We start from the raw sequence: 22,290 nt of genomic DNA on the forward strand, positions 1-22,290 counted from the left end.
AATTTTTCGAAGGGAGTAATATTTGGACAATAATTGCACCGAATTTAAACTATTGGTATATAAGTATCCATGACCAGGGATATTTTCCTTCATACATAGCAAGGAGACTGACTACTTTATGTTGTTTATAAGAAGAGATACTTCATAAGACATGTGCTTAAATTGCATAGCTGGCGAGCAATTACGTCGTGAGATATAGTCGAAAGCGAGAAGTAGCCGGAGTTTGTCTTTTGGGAGGTTGATTACATATTTAAACCTGCTAAGGCTCTAACCACCCATCCTTAATCCTTCATCCTTGCGGAGCAGCACCTTTATGGTATGGGGACCAACTACAAAAAAAGTTTCAGGTCCTATCATCTCAGTGGATGCTTACAATCTCAGCGGGCGAGCTTATCAGCCAGTTCATTCCCGGCTATAACTTTGTGACCGGGCACCCAGGTGCACTTGGTTACGATCTGGTAGACTGTTTAGCCGTGTGCGCATGGCACTCGACAAACAGATGCATGCGAATCATTGCAGCTTCGATAGTTGAAGTCCTACCGAAATCGAGGTGTTAATGTTCAGTCCAACGCCACTTCACCATCCCTTAACCAGACCTAATCTCTTTTGCACTTCGTTCACGACACGGCAGGGGGCAGCCTCTTGTAGTACCGATGCGAATTCTGGTATCCCCTACTGTGGTTTCAACTATTCTGGTGTGCAGTACGGCCCCTATCTATCTGCTACTGGTGCTGCCACATTCCTCTTCTCCAGTGCCTTGCCACGCTCACTTCTGACGGGTTGTCAAAGGCACGTGTAAAGAATATCCGCACAATTTGCATGCCCCGCTCACTTAACATCTTATGGTCTGATTTGATTACTTATTCACCGCATTCTCCGCACCACATTGACTTTTCCGTGTTCGCATACCTCAATAGAATGCCAAGACTGTGATCTATATTGAAATAAAAGACGAATCATACTACGAAAACGAAATCGACAAAGGAAGATCACTATATTCGATATCCTTGAAAAAAACCTATGTTGAACAATAAAATCGATTCTGCTTAAACAAAATGTTTTTCTATAAAACTGTGCAAATTTTTCAGCCTGCTTGTAAGTTTTATTAAAAATGAAAGATAGTCCTATTAGCTAATGGTTCCAGGAAGAATTATGCAATATAAAAATAAAATCATGCATGGTACTGAATTCGAGATGGAAGTGATATAACAATGCTAAATTGCCTGACCATCCTGCTATATGGTGCAAAAGCATGGACGATGACATCATCTGATGAGAGCTTTCGAGAGAAAAGTTCCGCGGATTGGCAATAGCGAATACCGAAGTCGATAGTACGATGAGCTGTTCGAGATATACGTTGACATTGGCACAGTTCAGCGAATTAAGAGATAGCCGCTGGCTAGGCCTGTCGACCGATCACTCCATTGCAAAGACCACTTGAAATCTCCAATTGGCACCAAACAAAAGGAAGAAACTATAACCGAGTAAGCAGTGTCTACGCCAATAAAGAAGAAGAGGTCCGGGTAAAATTTGATCAGCTGGTATCTTGTACTGCACACTCATATAAATATATGCCTGGGCAGAGTTTTTTGTGACTAATCTCGGGACTAATCTCCAGCTCTGAAAGTATTCGTCGCAGTACCCGCCAGGGGAAGGAAAGGAAGAGGAAGGCCTCTACTCCGTTGGAAAGATCAGGTGGCGCCACATTGCGGTAAAGAAGACTAATTTCAGCTTATTCCAATCCGTGTAATGCTTAAATCTAATTATATTAACTTAAATGCGATAAGTTATTCAAAGGCGACTGAAAAAAAAGCTTAACCCAAGCCCCGGCAAATATAGAAGCTATTGGAATAAGAATATCGCGTGGGCAGAGTACAAGCTCAAATCTCGTTTGGAGCCGAAAGTAACCTTTCCCTACTGTTTGCTTGCAATAAATTTATTTTCCATAAAATCAGTATTTTAGAATATATTTAAACATTTTAAAACATTATTAATCAACTATGCGCATATAATCTTTACAGCTTATCAGTTGCCGTATGGCTGATTGCATGTTTGTGCATTTATCGCTTTAGCAACTGCTTTTGGCATTTTCGCAAATCAAATGGTTTTGATGTAACAGAATGTATAGCAGAGTAGGGCACATTTAAGGGCAGGCAGTTTCGTGTTGTTATTTTCGCGAAAGTAACAACCAATAACAAAACAGTATGCGACTGTCGGGTAAATATGTGAAAACTAATTATATACCATCAATGCACATATGTATGTAAAATATGTATGTATTTATGTGTATATATATTCAATTGTAGGCCATAGAGAAAATGCAACGACGGCATATTACATTCACACATACTTACAGACATACATATATGTATGTATATACAGTCAGTTGCAGTATGCATGTATGTATGTGCATATACTGGAGAATTCTTATTTAGCACTTTTAAATCGTAACATCTTATGTACTGCTTAATTGCAGTTTGATACTTTCACAGCGCTACAGATCAAGTCATCAATCGCCAGACGATTAGTACATTTACAGCCATTAACCAAATTACATATGGTTTTAAACAATTGAAAATCTGAGATTACATTTTTAGTAAGCAGCAAACTAGTTTAGAATAAATTTTTATATAGAAAATAAAAACAAATTTTCAATTTATTTATGTTATGGGATAATCGGAAAGTGCTGTTTAACAACAAAATTAATAATAAAAAGATTAATTTTTTAAAAATATAAATAAGTGATATTTAACAACAAAAAAATAACAAAAATTAAAATTACTTAATTTTAAAAAATGTTTAGCAAATAATAATATTTTAATTAAGCAAATGATAAATAAAAATTAATATTATTCTATTTCAAGTCTGTGATCAGTTCGAAGTGAGTTTCAAAAATATAGCAACAAATACTTCGGTAAAAATCCGGCGGAAAGTTAAAAACGGAATTTTTAAAACAAAAAAAAAATTTTGCAAAATAAATATATATAAAAATAATAAATTTAAAATAAATATTTACTAATAGTAATAAAATTATAAAAATAAAATTACAAAACAGAATAAAAGTAAAAAGAAATGAAAATAAGCAATATTTCAATTAAACAATTGGTAAATAAAAATTGTACTTTACTAATAATACATAATAATAAAAAAATAAATAAATTTACTAATAAAAAATATGAGAAATTAAAAACAAAAATTTTTAGTAAAAAAAATATTTAAACAAAAAAATATAAATTATAATTCTTTGAAGTGAAAAACAATAATATATAAAAACAAATACTTTGTAGAAAACAGTCGGTAAAAAAAAATAAATATATTGTTTAAAATATAAATTAGAAATTCTATCTTAAGTCTGTGAACAGTTCGTGGAGAATTTCGAAAAATTAGAAACAAATACTTTTTCCGTCGCTAAATTTAAAAGCAGAATTTTTATAACAAAAAAAGATAAAAAAGTATATAGTAAGTGCAAATATAAAAACAAATACTTTGTTAAAACCAGCAGTAAATTAAAAGGCTATATTTTTATAAGAAAGAAAAAAATCGTCTTTACAATGAGCTGTAAATTTTGAATAAAGTTTTTACTAATAATAAAAAATAAAAAAATATATATAAAAGGTAATAAAAAAAACATTTCAATTGAATTATGTTTTTTTTATTAAGAAGAAGAAAATAATATTTAATATACTTCTTCGCTTCGATCCGTTCGCACTGAATTTCGAAAATATACCAACAAATACTTTAATAAAAATCCGTCGATAAATTAAAAACGGAATTTTTTACAAAAAATACCTACTAATAATAAAAAAGTAATAAGAAAAGACTTTAATTTAAGAACAGATACAAATTATTATAATTCTTGAATAAATCCACGATCAGTTCGAATTGAATTTCAAAAATAAAAAACAAATGCTTTTGTTAAATCCGTCGGTAAATTTACCACAAAGCAGAATTTTTACAACAAAAAAATTGTTTTTACAACGGTCTGTAAATTAAAAATATACCTTACTTACTGATAATACAAAAAAAAAATAAAGAAACAATAAATAAATTTACTAATAAAAAATATGAACAGAAATTTAGAGTAAAAGAATTACTTAAGCAAACCAAATTATATATTATATTATAATTTTTCGAAGTGAAACTACAAAATATAAATACTTTTGTAAAAAACTGTCGGTAAAAAAACAAAAACTAAACATATTATTTAAAATAAAAATTAGACACAAATAAAGTGACTCCGCGATAAGCTTTTATAGTTATACTTTTATGCAAAAAAATATACATTTCATAAGGAATGTACAAATTTTACTTCAAAAACTCTGAAAGTCGAGTTTTTAGATTTAGAGGGTTTAAATTAAAATCTTTAAAAGTGCCAGAGTATTTGACGGAAAAGATTTACACTCGCCTAGTTCTTCTTAATAAGAGTCACAGTGAAACTAAGTGACTAAATATCATTTGATTGACCTATAATACTAAACGCTAAACTGGATTATATATTTTTCTGTAACTTAAAGTTCAATATTTTTCATACACATTGTGAAAAAAGCACCCGGAAATTGTAAATAAAACGCAAAATGTTTAATTATTCATCAATATTTATTTTGTCGCCTTCAAAATAATCCTCACCAGATGTAATACACTTATGTCAACGGGGTTTTCCAGTCCTCGAAACACTTTTCATAAGCACTTTGTGGAATGGCCTTCAGCTTCTTCAGCTAATTTTTTAATCTCTTCGATCAACTTAAAACGGGTTTCACGGAGCGGCAATTTCAGTTTGGTGAATAAAATCACACGGAGAAAATCTGTTAAATACAGTGATTAATATATAGTATTCATTGCGTTTTTGGTTTTGAATTCGGTCACAATCGTGTTTGATGCTATGGTGCATTACCATCGTGTAAAATCGATGTTGTTCTTCGACAATTTCGGCTTTTTTCGACGGATGTTCTGACGCAAACGACTCAATACGACCGAATAGAACTCCTTATTAACCGTATGTCCCTCCAGAACAAATTCCTGATGCACCAAACAACGAATATCGTAGAAAAGAATGAGTATCACATTGATTTTTGAGCGGCTTTGGTATAGTTTTTGGTTTCGACGCCATTCCGATGATTGTTGACTTGTTCGCATGTCAAACTCATAAACCCATATCTCATCGGCAGTTATAATGCTCTCCATGAATGTGGTATCGGAATTCGCACGATAAAGCATGTTCAAAGAGACCTGTTTACGGTACAAATTTTGAAAAAAAATCAGCTTTATTGAGACGAGTCGAGCAAAACGCGTTTCATATCCAAAATCATTCGAACGGATTCACGAACTCGCGAGAGATGTCGAACTCTCTTGTCATTTCACTAACACTGATTTTGAAGCATCATATGTATCCTTCACTTTTTAAATATTTTCATCAGTTGAAGAGGTCGAAGATCGTCCAGAACGAGGCATGTCTTCAACGATCTCTCGACTGTCTTTGAAGGCCACTCGTAGGTTTGTGTTTTTGATAAAACAGAATCACCGTAAGCACTTTCCAATGCATTCGCAACGATTTCGCACAAGAAATTTTGTTAGAAATACAAAATTTGAGACAAACTTTTGGTTCGATATTTTTATCCATTGTAAAAATCGCAACGCACTATTGAGGTGTACCGACTTAAGCAGCTGCTGTGAACAAACTGGTAGATAGATCACGTTCATATATGACATAGTAATTAAGGACAGTCCTACCAACTTGAATTATATTTTTAAACAGAAAATTGTCGCAATGACAGTCTTTGTTAGAAAACCTATCGAACGAAACCCCTGAGATTCGGTAGTATTTCCTTCTCCAACTGTGACTCATACTTTGTTTAATAACTAATATGTATTATTTAATATGCGTTAGAAACAAGAAGTCTTTGCTGCATCAAACAATGATTTGCCGCTTGCTTAAACCATGATGATTTGTAATATGTAATGACATATACATACATATGTACTACTGAATGTGTTTAGGGCATGAAAAAGAATCAGATAAAAAGTAATTTGAATGGTGGTCAATTTAGGAAATATGAATCAAGGTTTTACAAAAAGAAGCTTGGTTGTCTCCGGATTTTATTTGAGATTTTTTGAACTTTGAAACCCACGGGTCTAATTTTCAAATGATCGAGATGGACTGCTTTGAAAAGTTTATCCAAAACTTGTGTGCGGATAAAAAATGACGAAGTTGATAAACCGGCGGTAAAAAATTAAAAAAAGTCTAGAAATTTGAACACAATTTATAGAAAACGTGAACGAATGTCTGCTATATCTAACAAGAGTTTTTAAAAAAGATCATAGTGAAAGCAAGCAATACATTTTAGTATTAGTAAAAGAGAGAGAAAGAGTTGGGTTTTGAAAGAGTAAACTCATTTGTGTATGTAATCCAGCAACAATTTTTTTAAACAAGTCTAAAATGATTTTACGATGAGTTATAACAAGTTGTGAGTCCCCTAAATATGTATATTTTATGGCAAAGGGAATTTTTTTATACGACATACGAGGTGTGTTAAAAAAATAACGGGAATTATGGAAAAAAAATATTCATTTGTCTACATTCATGCTGTCGTCGTCTCTAAAATAAGCCCAGCCAGCGCTTTTTCCACTCGCCGAAACACTCAAACTCGATTTTTGTGAAAGTTTTTAACTGTTTCAGCTATTTTCTTTGTATACCCATTTCTTATGAACGATATGCCCAACACGTTCTTTAATATCCTTACAATTTCAGCAATATCGATCAGTCTCAGTTTACGGTCAATTAAAATAATTTTTCAGATTCTTTGTTATTTATTCCAAATGCCCTCTTTTGAATGTCACTTTGATTTGATCATATTCGGTGTTTAATGGCTTCTACGTAATTTAGCAAGCCGCTTGAGAACGGCTGCTGCGCTCGTCGTAGTGCTACATAAACATGTTTGGTACATAAAATTGTTAGTTTACCCAAATTTCGTAAGAGAAAAAAATGTTAAAATAAAAAACTAAAAAGCTTGGATATTTAAATTTTTCGTATAAATTTTGAGGTAATCTGTAAAAGGTGTTGATGTAAAAATTTTTTAGCCACCCCTTTCTTTCCTTTTTCCGACTCAGATCGGCCAAACATTATTTTTCCTTTCATTGTTGTAATTTTATCTTACTTTACCAGTGGGTTTCATCTATACTATAATTTTTTTGCTTTAAAAAATTATCTAACCTTATGTAATAGGAATTGAGTTTTATCCGTATGTAAGGGTTTTTTGTTTTCTGTATCAAAATTAAGGTGTTTTTTTATTGTCTTATTAAATTCTACAATACCTCTGGAATATTGCCTTAAATTTTCAAGTTGATCCGAGTAATAGTTTCGGAGATACAGCCTTGAGAAGTTGTGTGCTCGAGCTAGCTAGGCTAAGTGCGCCGTCTTGAAACGCCTTTTTCTCGAAACTGTGTTTTTGAAGTCGGTTGGAAATATTTCTCGAAAATTACTCAACCGAACCTTCATGAAATTTTACACAGGCCTTTGAGATACAATTCTTAAAGCCTTGGACTAAAGATTTTTTTCGATTACAACTATTTGAAAAAAAAAAATTGCGAAATTTGCACTGAAATTTTAATTTTTTTTTTTAAATGTCCGCCAAAAATCCAATTTTCAGTTGTTTTCCTTAGACCGAGTCCTAAGTTAAGGTTTTAACTAAATTACGTATTTTTTACAAGCGCGGGCGCATCTTCTTTCCAAGGGGTCACCGAAAATTGAGTCACAATGGACGAGTTTAAAATACTTTTTCCAAACGTTTCAGAATTTCTTTGCTAATAGTGTATGTTTGTAACAATCAAAGTTCTAATAAAATATTTAATTTTTTATATGAGAAAAAATTGTTGCAAAAGGCTGCTTTTTACTCGAGGAAAGCCATGTGACCCCTTAAGTAAACTAACTTAGCTGAATACCTTACAATATTATTTTATTTTTATTGCACGCTTTCCGTCGGTTACTCAGAATCGCCCTTTCTGTCACACATCCAGCAAATATTAAAATAAACGTTGAAGGTTAATATTACATTTTTAATAACAAAAAAAAAAAACAAATAAAGAAACAATATAAGATCTCTATATAAATGAAATATACTTTTCAGATTTATTGACTACCTAATTAATAACATGCATAGCTCAATTATGCGGACATCACCGGAAAACCCTTGTGCAGAACTAAAGTATGCCACTGAAACAACCAAAGAAAAGTAAGCAAATTCTTAAATACAAATTTTAGTGACATAACTAAATTATAATTATATTTGTCTATCGGCAGGTTTAACACAGAAATAACAGATATTAATAGCTCCAAACCGCCTTACAGTTATGTTGCGCTCATTGCAATGGCTATACAGGTATGAACTTGAAAGGAATTAATACTTATGTAGCCTACTTTTAGGCGTTTAAACCACAATAAAAAAAGACAATAAAACAAATTAGATATATATTTTCAATTTTCAGAACTCACCACTAAAGCGCGCTACACTCAATGAGATTTACAGCTACATCACATCACATTTTCCATATTTCGAAAAAAATAAGAAAGGTTGGCAGAATTCAATACGACACAATTTAAGTTTGAATGAGTGCTTTATAAAGGTACCGCGCGAGGGTACAGGTGAACGCAAAGGAAACTATTGGTCGTTAGATACACAATATGAGAATATGTTCGAAAATGGCAATTATCGGAGAAGAAGACGCATGAAGCGACCTTATCGTTCGGTGGGACATTTTCCCAAGTTAATGACTGACACCTGCCCCTCGAAAATGATTTTCAATCACACACCTTGCCAGACATACTACAGATACAACACAAAGTAAATTTGGAGGCTTATCAATGAAATTCTCTAATAATAAATAAACACTTTCAGTACTCAATGGTTACCCACACAGACAATAGCCGGTTATGGTCCGTCTACAGTGAGAAATAGCTATCCGAATAATTCCGCAGTAAGTTTATCTGTTGATTAAGGATTCATTACGTAGTCTTAATTTTATATTTATTTATTCGATAGGCTAGTTTTTCTACACCATTACTGGGTGCGAACAACTACAACAGCATTATCCAGCAAGGTATGTAGGCAATTTTTTCACTTCTATACAGCCTATGGGAGATTTTAACACCGAAAATTTGCGCAGTAAATTTAAATATCAACTTTGGCGAAAATGATGACATTAAACCTATAAACATAAGTATATTCAATAAGAGCGCTACAAAAGCGGTTTGGGATATCAATGAAATTTTTTATTCCTGCGAAAGCACATTCGATGCCATTATGTATGGAACTCGATTTCTTTTGCAAGGCCACCAATGGCACGCTTGCAGAAGTCCAGACCTTGAACCCAATTTTCGTCGGTTTTCAAGCATAAATCGGTCGATACTGTTGCAATTGCACATTTCGTCGATATTCTTACGAAGTTCAACAATCGCCCCACAGGAAATAGTATAACGGCGTCAAATCGTGAAAGAGAGGCGGCCGCTTGATTGGGCCAGTTCTGAAGATAACGCGTTCACCAAACTTGGAATCGATTGTGATATTCGCTGCGTGTCTTGTAGCACCGTTCTGATGAAACCACATATTAACCAAGCCCATATCATCCAATTTGGCCAAAAGTATTCGGTTATAATTGTGCGGTAGCGAATCCTATTAATGCCGCCCGCTCAAAAACCGCACCAAACCGTATTTTTTTCGGGATGCTATGGTGACTCATGGAGTACGTGTAGATTGCTGCCTGATCAATAACGCATATTTTGCTTATTGACCAAGTAATTCAATCAGAAATGAGCATCATCGCTGAAGATGATTTTTCGATGAAAATCCGGATCATTTTCAAGTTGTTGTTCAGCCCAATTCACGAACATATGACGACTCTGGTGGTCAAGCGGTTTCAGTTCTTGCAGATCTTGTAAAGATGTAGGCAAAGATTTTTTTCGCAAAATTCGCCATAACGACGTCACAGAGTTGCTCAACGCTTGAGAACGACGAGTGAGAGACTGATTTGGGTCTACATCAATTGATGCGCTAGCGGCAGCAATATTCTCGACAATACAGGCATTTCTGGGTCTCACTGGCACGGGAAAATTTTGTACTGTTAATGTGGATTCCAATTTTTCCACCAGACGCTCAATTGTTGATCTGACAGGATGCTCTTAAAGTTGAGGTCACTGACTCCGTATTCCGGTAGTAAATTTTAATAATTTCGGCTCGTTGTTGGATCGTATATTTTTCCACGATGAAACGGCAAACCTTACTGAAGAGAAATGTCAAAAGAGCGGAAAAATATGGCGTCGTTTGCTGTTCCTATCGGTCTACTTTTGTAGCGTCCCTATTGAAAAACCGTTTATTTTCCAACGAGTTAGAAGCTTTTGGTTTTTTAAGGCGATTTGGCATTATTATGCCAAATTTATGATATTACTCTATTAAAGTAATATTTTTTGAGGTCGGTCGGAACAGGAATTGAATTAAGTAGTCTTATCACTACACTACGGTAATCGTCAGGACAACATATGTATGTATGTATCCGCTTAAGAATAGTATTAATAGTTCACTTTTTTGTGACATTTCATATCTCAAAACCTGTACGATCGAATTTTGTCATAATCAGTAAATAATATGGCCATGTTCTATGTGATGGGAGAGATTTGTTAATCAACAAAGAGAGAATTATTCCTAGCATGTTATTTGTTCGTACAGGAATAGATGATCGAGCATGTATTCCCACTGCGTTTGAATACTAGTATTTCTGTGCTTTGGTTCATTTTATCTTGTATGTATCGGTTAATAGTATAAGAAAAATGTTTTTTCATTTTGGTACCAAAAATTAATGAAATCGGCCTATACCTTCCTATGGTACATGCGGGACAAATACATATATTTAATTAAGAACTGACTAAATCAAGTTATTTTTGTTTAAGATATATTAAATTTTTTAATTCGCTGTTCAGTAAAACAGTTTTCTAACTTATATATTTTCTATATTTTTCCAGAAGGAATCTCTACCGATGGCGTTAAAATGATGGATCCATGTCCATGTCCCATTTGGAATACAAGTGTGTATTGTATTTCCTTAGTACTAAGAATTTACATATTTTACAGATTATTAAATACATACTATAATTTATTTTATCACTTTCACATAGTTCCCGATTTGATGATCAAAGATGAGCATTCATCACAAAGCCATGCCGATGCGACATTGATCAGTTATCAGAAGCAATTTGCCTTACATTGATAAATATTATAAAAATATAAGAAAATATATATGATAACACAATATTTAATAAATGTAAAGCTGTAAAATTATGGTATACTGTAAAGAATTAAAAAAAATATAATCTAATAAAAAATACCAAAAATGAAGTAAACCAAATAATAATGTATGAAAAAATTTAAATTTTTAGCTATCAGTTACTAACACTTTGTAACTAAAAGTTATACGTTGACAATGAGGCCCTAAAAGAATTTTTAAAGAAAATAACAAAATAAAGAAATATTAAAAAAAGAAAATTGTTTGAAAATTCTTCATTGACAAGCAGTTTATTTCATATTATTGTTTATACAATTGGTATATGTATGTATAATTTAATTTGCGTAAATGCAAAAAATATATCTTAATAGATGTATGTATGTATATATATTCATAAATATGTCTAGGATGTTCGCGCAATCAAATAACTGCATCAACATACTCAGCTGATACTTATACAGCAACATTGTTGTGGCGATTATGATGCCTTGCTATATTGCCGCAGTGATTCGAGACTCGAACATCAATTGCAACATACTTGTAGGAACATAAAAAAATCCAACTATGATTGAAATTCATTAATAACTAATAGAAAATATATGAATTTTGTATAAAAAATACAATGCAAAAATTAATATTATAAACTTTATCGTTGAAAATGTAATTTCATAGGTAAATAATTTCACTACTCTTTATAGAAAATTTCAGCCAATAATAGCATTTTCTGAACAATATGCAATATTTATACTACGACTAAAAGCTATACAAATTACTGAGTGTTCAAATGTTATTTCAAAATAAATTCATTTAACTGCATCAAACACCCACAAATTTGCACTTACATATAATACAATGCAGAAAGATTATTCAACTTTTGATAACTTGTATTTGCTGTGTAATTATTTAATGTAGGAAAAAAATAAAAACCTATCACAGCACTTTTAGATCTTTGGAAACATATACATATATCTAACAACTGCATATATTCGTCGTTGTCGGGTATTATAAAAAAATAAAATAAAAACAATTAAGGAAAGGCTAAGTTCGGATGTACCCGAACATTTAATACTATTGCAACTTGCAAGGATCAAAACCGGAGAAATTTTATTCCGAAATTCGCAATACGAACTGTTGTTCACATATGCGGTATACGGACGGACTTTTATATATGTATAACTCTTTATCTATCGCGAATAGTTTTAAGTGATACAAACAACCGCTAGGTGAACAAAACTATTATACACTGTAGCAACATGTTGCAATAGTATAAAAATATACATAGCACGTATACTCAAACATTTTTATAAAGTGATGGAATAGGAGATGAACGTCAACTCCGGATGTTCTAGACGAACATCTCGAAATTCGTCCGTAAAAGTTAGAATATAAAAGCAGAAAATAGTAGCCATAATCCATTCTGATATTGAACTAACTACATGGAAGTACCAACCACCATCCGAGGGATACCTAAGTAACAAAAAACAAAAACAAGTTAGTAGTGAAATTTTTAAATGATCTGTCCCATTTCTTACCATTGTCTTGGATTATCGCCTTTGAAGAGAATATGTGACATTACACCAGTAATGGCAATCAAAATGAAAAGTATGGTGCAGGATATAGCCATTCCCAGTCGTATATGAGCGTATAATTTTGAACCCGCAATGGGATATACCAAGTAGGTAATTAACGCTTGCAACCAGAAATACACCGTACCACAACCAAAACAACAAAATGCACCAGTGAAATGAACAATCCGTACATTTGTTTCTTGGAAATTACCAACAATACTTATACCTAAACACGAAGCCATACCAAACCAGACTGCAATCTTGTTGTAACGCAAAAGTAAGGATCCCAAATCGGGATGATGACTATAAAGTTGTTGAATTTGGCGATATCGTATGTAAATAGTGATGCCCACTGAAAAAATTACATACATATGTATATAAATGCATTTTAAATTGTTATGAAATGACTAATTTTCAATTAATTTTCGCGATCTTCTACTTACATAGCACACTGCCAATATTTATAAGCTGCCCAAATACGCAACTTTCTGGAGAGTATGTGCCATCGTCACTTATATACGGCACTGTGGGCACTACATGACCCTGAAGTACAGCGGCAATATAACTGCAATAAAAAAAGCAGATAAATTTATGCAAGCAGAAGATATTGAAGACTTGCAAGCTGGCAAACTGATAAGGACATATGTAAGTACTGAGCGAGATAATTTGTGGTTTAAATGCACTTTGAACTTGTAATGAAAATGTTACGTGATTACAAATTAATCCTTCAAAAATCAGATTTACGAATATTTTTAACGCATTAAATGTGTTTAGCTTTCAGTAAAGAAATACCTAACAAAAAGCTACAACGCACTTGCATTATCAAAGATTTTCAAAAATTTACTCACGTTCCAAGAAAGGTTATCTGGAATAAGAGAAAAACGGCCACCGGCACCAAATAAATGTAGGACATATTTTTCGATAATTTTTAAACAACAATAGTCAATATTTACTATATTCCCCAAATCTTGTTTATTCTGAGCAGAAAAATAATATTACCAAAATGGGTTGCCAAGATAGCATAATACAATAGTGTTGCCGTACCTTAGCAAAACTGTTCTAAAAATTTTTCTGCTGTGTACTAAAACCTTTGAAAATTTACCTTGAGAAAAAAATAAAATGACACAATTTTGATAAAAAAAAATATTCAAACATTCTGCAAAATCCTTCATAAAAAGTAATTTAGAAAGATTAGCCTATGCTCCAAACAGAGTTAAAGAAAAGATATTTTTCAAATTTTACTTTTTATTAAAAATCATATTTCATACTGTTTATAAATGTAATAAGCTTAGCATCTCTCTCAGCTTGGCACTCATGTTCGAAATCCATTAAAATTTTTTGCATACTCGAAAAGGTGCTGTTAATAATTTTGTGTGTCTGCTTTATTTCGGAGAAAAACTCATCATATCTCAGTTCACTGTTAACGCTTTTTGGGCCACCTGAAATTTGAAAACACGTAATTATCAAACATATAATTTTAAAAATGAGTACTCATACTTCTGGCATTGGATGTGTCTCTCAATCTACTATATGTCATTATAGGTGTTTGAACAGGTGCTGGTGCTGGTGCAGGTGGAGGCGATGGTGTCGGTTGTGGTGCTGGCTCAGGTTCTGGAGATGGTGACAGCTCGCGGTAATTTGGTTTAATTTCCTTATCAACAAATTGCGCTATTATAGGACGAAATTTCTCAGGTATCAGGAGCAACCTAAAAGTATTCCATTTTAAATGTTAAACATTTAATACGTTCAAAAGTTTTGAGTCTGGCAACATTATACAGAAATATCTACATATGTGCATATTTGTAGCGATTTGTTTATCCGACTAATTCTTTTATAAAATTAACAAACTCTTAATTCCTTTAAAATATTGCACTTACCTCTCAACATTTCCGCGTTTATAGCACAAATAAGCCGACTTCATTTGAAACCACTTTCGTCGTATTTGTGTGGCCGACTTGTTGGGAAAGCCCTTCTTCCTCATCTTGTTTGCAATTTGTATAAACGTGTAATTTGTTGTTGCAGTGGTGCCTTGTATTCTATAAACTTCACGCAGCAAATTTAACATACACTCGATTTCAGAGGAAATCCAAAAATTCCGCCTCATTTTTTCCTTCATATTTTAAAAACAATTTTTGTTTTCACTTGCAAATTGGAATGTTATTAGTGTTCTTTAGTGATGAGTGACATCGAGCAGTTATAATCGGGTTTGTTATCGCGTAATAAGTATCGGTTAGGGATGTCATTTTCATTTTTGTTTTAAATCAGCAATGCAATAAATAAATCTATATATCGCAGAATTCGGAAATTAGAAGCGATCTCACATTAAATGAGAAAACTACGGTACCGGGCTGCTTCAGTATTGACATAAAAAAAAATCTCAAATACTTTTTGTTAATACTGTTATTACTGCTTCGGTGATGGCTCTTGACCGGAAATAGATTCAAGTTTTGTTGAACCGTTTTTCCGGAAGAGGATTATGTTTTGATAGCTTAATCAAATTGTTTCATAAGTACTGCCATCGATTATACATGATAAATTAAAATTAATTTCGTTTGAAGTGAAAAAACTATTATAGTCTGGATTACACCTAAGAAAGCCCTCAACGCTCTAAATGGAGTCATATTTAGTTCGGAGCGTTACAACAAAAATGATAAAAACACCATAATTTTCACATATTTCTAGATACTTGACAGAGTCAGCCTCTTGGTTGATCCTTAATACTTAGAGCTCAATAAGTAAAGTCAAACTAAGAATTAAGATCATTTGCCGTTCGATCTGGTGGACCAGGAAGTACATAAATATTTTATTTTAGAGGTATTTCGGGCAATCCGAACTCTTCCTTCTTCTTTTTTTCAATAATCATCTTATTTTTTTCAGTCACTTCTTTTCAATGGCACTCCTTTTCGTTAGCGGGGCTTAGCCATTGGAAGTCGTAATCGCAGATTTTATCTTCCCTGCTCGCAAAGAAGTTTCATCGCCTTATGTCAACTAGTATGTGTTTTGCGAAAAGTTTCTCTGGTGATTTTTACTATGAAGAAAAAAACTGAACAACGAATTTGAACAATTCAGTGAAGGTCGTTAAGTCATGCAGGTCGTCTAAGCACCCCTATTAATGACGATAACAACGAAAAAGTTAAGGAAACTTCTGGAAAAAATCGTGTTGGTATCAAAGAGATAGCAGAGGATCTCAACATTTCCTATGGATCAACTCAACTAGTTTTGGTTAATGTTTTGGGTATGAATCATGTCGAGTAGATGTCGAAAGAGATGCTTGACAACGTAGCCCACATTCATTTAGAGGTCGCAAAAGAGATGCTTAACAACGTAACTGACGGGTGACGAGACGTGGATTTATAAATATGACCTCGAAACTGTACAACATTATAGGCGCTCCGAAAATTAACCAAAACCGAAAAAAACAAAATTCGATAAAGTCTCTGAAGACCATTCCACCCGAAGCTTATAAATAGTGATCCATTTCAAGGTTCTCTACCTTTTTAAAGAAAAACAACAGAAACTTCAAATTTAATGGGGAGCATTTATTAACATTCGAAAGAACATTCATTGGCATTTATTTTTTGAAGGTTATCTCTTTCAAATGTTGGCCACGGCCACCTCTCAGATGGTTCATCCTTTGAGTCCAACTTTCGATGATTTGTTCGAGCATTTCGACTGGTAACTGGCGATTGATACGCGTGATGTTCTGCTCCAAGCCCTGAATCGAAGCGGGATTGTTCGCATAGACTTTAGACTTTACATATCCCTACAGCAAAAAGTCTAACGGTGTGATATCACACGATCTTGGGCGCCATTCGACCAGATCGAAACGTGAAATTATCTGCTCACCCAAGTGTTCTCTCAATAAATCCATTGAATGATGCGATGTGTGGGAAGTGGCGCCGTCTTGTTGAAACCAAATGTCGCCGATACCACGACCATCAATTTCAAACATTCAATAGTCGGTTATCATGGTGCGATAACGTTCGCCGCTTATTTTGAAGACGATTATAAAGATTTGCATTAAATATGTGAAAATTTTGTATTTTTTGTCAATTCGCGTAAATTTTGATCAGATTATACAGTGGCGTAGCTACAACTTTGGGCGCCCGGGGCCAAGGATGTTCTGCCGCCCCCCTTTATCTACCTACCTACAAGTTTCAGGAGGTGGTTCAAACAAAAGTGAATTTTTACAAAATACCTTCGATATTAAGTATATAAAATTTAGGAACTAGAAGCCACGCATATTCTGAAGTTCCAAAATTCTCACAATACAGTTTTTGAGGAAATTGATAGTAAATTTACAAGACATCTTATTAAAAGCCATACAAAAAACCCATTTTCGCCCTATATCTTTTACACTTTTGACACAATTTGCAGGAATTTTTGCCCGAATTGGAGTTTTTAAATACCATTTTGCCGCCCCCCCAAGACGTTGCGCCCGGGGCGACGGCCCCCTTCGCCCCCCTCCTAGCTACGCCACTGAGATTATATATCAGATTGGTATATTCACCAATCGTTGGAGAATTGAACTATGGTCTGAAAATTGTAAATTCAATTGTAAAAAGATATAGAACACATTTTCTTATTCAAAGCGCCAGATTTCGAGTTTCGAACTTAAGTTAATAACTGATTAATTTAGATACAACAGATTATTGAACATATATTATATGTAAGTATGTTTCAGAGCCGCTTAAAGGATCTGGGTCGATTTTTTAATCTAGTTGTGTCTAATCGGATTTTATTTCGCTAACGAACATTCAATTCATTAACATCTACTATCTATCCGACTGATTATACATACATTTTACAGCTTCTGAAAGCCGTTAAAAGGACGCGCCAACTTAATAACACTAATAATATCAATATACACACATACTTGTATATGTATATGTTCATATGTGCACAAATATATAAATGTTTATATAGGCAACAGCGATACTTTCAATTCCTCATTTTGGCGAGCATTTGATTTTACATTTGCCTCGCGCCCTACTCACAGCCATAATTCATACTCGTACTCGTTCCATACATACATATGTATGGATATGGTATATAGAGCTAAGCTAGTAGCAGTAGTAGGGAAGTGTCATGCCGAGTGTAATGTGTATTAACTTCGGTAATAGCAAAATAAATACAGTGTTAGTGTTGTGTCAGTGAAATGCTTCCAACAAAATTGCACTCCTTGCGGCTACGAAGCATCTGGACTGTCGACAGCATTTTATGGCGCTTGGCTACCACTTTCGGCACTAAACACACCAACGTACACGCATACGAAAGTGCGGCTCAACCGTTGGCCATGGCCGCAACACCGCACGTTTACTGCATCCTCTTTAATATTCGAATGCATTTGCTCACAGTTCGTATCAATAGCGGGAACGTGTTCTTTATTCTACCGACCGACCGGCGGACCGACCGATTGTCCAGCCAAATGTCCGAGCGACCTGCCTGCTGCTACTGAAAGTATGGATACACCTCACACAATTATCTACATACACACCTAACTGCACCCATATGCACCCATGGGCCTACATACCAACATACATATCTACATGTGGTATAAAAAGCAATAAGCTGTCGTGGTACTGATACGTCTTTACGACTGCCGAGTACATCTGTTTGTATGTGTATGTGTGTGTGTCTACATGCATAGTATATGATATAAAAATCTAAATTTTAGCCAGCGGCAAACGGACAGCGCGCAAAGTGCGTTCGGCAGCAAGTTGCAAGCTGCAGAGTTGAAATAAACTGAACCTGGCTGGTTTGCGCCAACTTGAGCGGCATATAGCCGAGACGACAAGCCAATTCGAGTTCTGTGATGTTCTTAATCATGGTCTGGCTTTAGCGGGTAGACAACAACGCACTGCACTGTTCGTTTCGTTATGAAACCATATTGCTGCCAGCTGCCAATTGCCAGTTAGTTGTTTGTATTGGTACGATGAGAGTCGAAGAGCGACGAACGCTACCGATTGACAAATGGGCAGGTTTGGCGACTACTTAATATTCACACTGCAGCATAGATTGTAGATCGATTGCCGCCTATTAAAATCATAATTATATTTTTATAAAGTGTGCTTTTGTTTATTCCTTTATGCTCGTGCGTTCATATGTACATATGTATGTACATATGTATGCAGGTATTATTTAATGAATCGAATTGTATAATATGTTTAAGGAAATTGCCGATAAAGCTCAAACGTTGTAATGAAAAATGTACTCAACTATAATTGCGAATTGATAAATAAACGAATTCACTTGAACATCTTTGAAAACCTGGAAGCATATTAAGAACTAAGGATTCTTAATATTCCTCCGAATTCAGCTTTAAGTAAGATTTGCGATGAGTCCGTAGAAAATAAATGAGTTCCATATTTTAGTTGGTTAATTATCAGAGCCCTACTTGAGAAAATTAAGAAATATACAAGGTCATTGGAAGAAAATCGGGACCCAGTTAATTGTTGGAGTATAAAATGAGCAAACAAATGTTACAGCGCCCCTAGCCTCCTAAGGACTTCGGGTCCGTGAGGAATTGTCCCCGATCTCCCCTACTCTCTCGTTCATTAACTTGACTTGAAGGTTCCCAAAATGTCATGGAACTTCAGACTTGAAAAATAATCATCATTAGATTATACATTACTATTGACAAAGTGAATTAAGCCGACGTAGGTTTCAATATTGACTCTTTTGTAGTAGTAAACTTAGATTTTATTTCCCGAGACCCCAAAGATGATCAATTTCTGAAAATTTAACACGAACGGTGTAACAAAATCTGGTTATGGATCATCCTTTTCCTTTTCATATAAAATATAAATAAAATTCCGATAGAATAAGAGAATCGAGTATTCGAGAACAAATCAAGAGATACCTTATAACTTTGACAAATGTTTTTCCGAGCTTAAGATTCTTCACGTAAGTGAGGAAAGTTCTCTGAGTGCCATTCACTTGGAAGTGGCCAGAAACGATTCTTTTACATATAGCTCAAGCAGCTCTTGACTTCTTAGTCTTTGGGTAGCCAAAAAACATCCGTTTGAAGGCGAGCTAAAGTGAGAAGGCAAAACATCTCCTCCCCAGCGTTTGGAGCGTGCCACGTAAAAAACCATACCAATGAAAAGGAAACAACAGTCTCGGATAAGTGACCGCCTTTTGCTGACGAGCTTAAGTTTAGTATAACTTCTTTTAATCTTCATGTGAAGTTTGATCTCCGTATGTCAATTAGTGTGAGTTTGGTAGCTGTTTGTTTACGACTTGAAAAGTTTGTTTGGTGATTTTGCATATTGGGTCAATGAACTCATAGCGCGTTCCACGAAGCAGATTTTTCAGTTTCGAAAACAAAAAACGAACAGGAAGTCAAATCTAAATACGGTGTCTGAGCGATGACTTTAGCCAAAAAGTCAGTCACAATCATTCTAGAATTTGATAGCGCCTTCAGGTCTTTTGGTACGAGTCTACTCATTGCCACGCTTTATACCCAAATATGCTGGTGCCAACAGGACTTCAAGCACGAAACCATTTTCAAGCTCTATTTCTTTAACTTTTCCGATGTTATCGTTATTAACAGAGGCGTATGGGCGACTCACATGAGGCCAGTTTTCGATGTCTTCACAACCTTTACTGGACGCTTTGCGCCACACAAATATCTTTGTTTGTGAATAGACTCCCCAAACAACCTTTTGTAACATTAGCAAAGATTCCATTACCGTGATTTCATGGTGAACAAAAAATTTCCAGCGAAATGGTTAAATTTTTTTCCATGGTAAAAATTTCAAGATCAGTCCGGTTCATAATTGGTGTTCGCATTTTGTGGGTTCTCGGACTAAAGGACTATCTTCGCGGACAAAGTCAAATCGGCGCCAGTTTTAGGTAGGCTATTTCCAACCTCAAAGGTTTTTATAACAAAAAACTATTGCTAAAAGACTTGAAGCCGTTAGGGATTCGTATAACTTGAAAATCATTCCTACAATTTTCGGAAAACTTAGAGGCGTAGCTAAGAAAATTATTTGACCAATGTTGTAAGGACCAGCTGCTTCGCCATTAAAGAACTTTCTACAAACGGCATTGTTTCACAGCTGGAATCAGCTAAATCAGAATCAGTAAACACAAGGATATGCAGGATTTCATATATACATATATATGTATGCATGGAAATACAAATATGTAAATGAAGCATGCGTCTATTAAAAATAAGTTGTTGCTTTAACTGTAGCAGCAACAACAATGGCACTAACTAAAATCAGTCGTAAATATTGGCGAATATTCTTGACTCTTCCTCTTCTTTAACTTCTTTTCACTTCAATTACTCGACGGAAGCGCAAAACGAGAGCAAAGCAACACATAAATACCATACGTTCAAACGTGGATATGCACAAGTGTCTGTATATATGAATTTATACAAACGACATGCATACAAGTTAGTCGGTTGGCATCCTTAAGACACATTGGCATTTCTTTTCTTAACAGTAATAATACGTTTCCAACGTGTCCATAAAATTAAAGCGAGCCGAGCTACTGTATACGTGTTGCGTTGGGCAGGCAAAGATCAGTACTGACTGCATCCACGTACATGCCATACACACTTATGTACATACACGTATGCAATATACGAGATGAGGAGGTGAACGCATACACCTCGCAGCAATTGAGTTGATGCGTTGCATCTTCGGAGCAACTCGCTTCATTACGCCGGTTAGATGTTAAAATTCATTGATAAATATTACGCTGCACTGTGGGATGTGAATGCAGAAAATATGCTAAAAATCTAAAATAAAAGCTTTCGAATTCAATGGCTGGATAGAATGGCTTCCGGAATGAAGAAAGTACGATTCAGCTGGAATTTGCTAAAAGAAGAGAATCTGATCAGAAACCGAACCGATCGAGCCCAAAGATCTTAAACTGAATACTTTTTCGTAAAATACGGGATTATGGTGTAGGGAGTATATAAGTTCGAGAAGTTCGTACGTTAACTTAACATGGATCCAATTTTCCTACAGTACCTGGAGAAATTTAGTTTCGTAAATTCGACTCTTGATCTGAGTCGATGTAATTAGTAATAAGTTTTTCTGGGATAAGTCTGGAAAAATTATAGTTTTACTTAACATATAAGAAGTTAAACTATTTATAAATAAACTGAAAACACTCTACATCTGAAAGTATTCGGCGCAGTACCCGCCGGGGGCAGCAAAGGAAGAGGAAGACCTCCACTCCGTTGGAGAGATCACGTGGAGAAGGACCTGGCTGCACTTGGTATCAAGATTTGGCATCAAATTGCGAAGAGATATAAACTAGTGTCGTGACGACTTCTTGGATAGAGGTTACGTTTTTAAAGACTGCAGTATTCACAGATCTGTAAGAGTCCAGTATGGTCAATAAAGGTTTTGTTGTTCCGAACTGATATTGAATTAAAGAATACAATACTAATTTATAATTCATTGATGCAAATAAGATCGGTCGGCTAGTACTAGCT

General features: G+C 34.4%; 3 protein-coding genes across 5 annotated transcripts; 1 reads left to right on the forward strand and 2 right to left on the reverse strand.

Moving 5' to 3' along the window:
- The first annotated feature begins 2,484 nt into the window (after positions 1-2,484).
- LOC126752284 (forkhead box protein E4-like) lies at positions 2,485-11,802 on the forward strand. Of its 3 annotated transcripts, none has more exons than XM_050462986.1 (8): positions 2,485-2,596; positions 8,121-8,225; positions 8,294-8,372; positions 8,458-8,834; positions 8,889-8,967; positions 9,033-9,090; positions 11,009-11,068; positions 11,159-11,802. In XM_050462986.1, the coding sequence occupies exons 2-8, from the start codon at positions 8,146-8,148 to the stop codon at positions 11,248-11,250; spliced, it is 825 nt and encodes a 274-aa protein (XP_050318943.1). In that variant the 5' UTR covers positions 2,485-2,596; positions 8,121-8,145; the 3' UTR covers positions 11,251-11,802. The 3 variants fall into 3 exon arrangements, with proteins under 3 accessions (XP_050318943.1, XP_050318942.1, XP_050318944.1); XM_050462985.1 differs by having other exon boundaries at positions 2,486-2,596; positions 11,006-11,068; XM_050462987.1 differs by having other exon boundaries at positions 2,488-2,596; positions 8,479-8,834; positions 11,006-11,068.
- LOC126752285 (DNA damage-regulated autophagy modulator protein 1) lies at positions 11,526-13,844 on the reverse strand. Its single transcript, XM_050462988.1, has 4 exons — positions 13,682-13,844; positions 13,277-13,398; positions 12,798-13,185; positions 11,526-12,732 (listed from the first exon to the last, which is right to left on the reverse strand). Exons 1-4 carry the CDS (start codon positions 13,744-13,746, stop codon positions 12,567-12,569), a joined length of 741 nt encoding a protein of 246 aa, XP_050318945.1. The 5' UTR covers positions 13,747-13,844; the 3' UTR covers positions 11,526-12,566.
- Positions 13,845-14,058: 214 nt separating this feature from the next.
- LOC126752041 (uncharacterized) lies at positions 14,059-15,038 on the reverse strand. The gene is made up of 3 exons (XM_050462575.1): positions 14,711-15,038; positions 14,331-14,539; positions 14,059-14,272 (listed from the first exon to the last, which is right to left on the reverse strand). The coding sequence occupies exons 1-3, from the start codon at positions 14,947-14,949 to the stop codon at positions 14,082-14,084; spliced, it is 639 nt and encodes a 212-aa protein (XP_050318532.1). The 5' UTR covers positions 14,950-15,038; the 3' UTR covers positions 14,059-14,081.
- Between the last annotated feature and the right edge of the window lie 7,252 nt (positions 15,039-22,290).

Source organism: Bactrocera neohumeralis, chromosome 3 (genome assembly GCF_024586455.1).
Source record: "Bactrocera neohumeralis isolate Rockhampton chromosome 3, APGP_CSIRO_Bneo_wtdbg2-racon-allhic-juicebox.fasta_v2, whole genome shotgun sequence".
Taxonomy (NCBI): Eukaryota; Metazoa; Arthropoda; class Insecta; order Diptera; family Tephritidae; genus Bactrocera; species Bactrocera neohumeralis.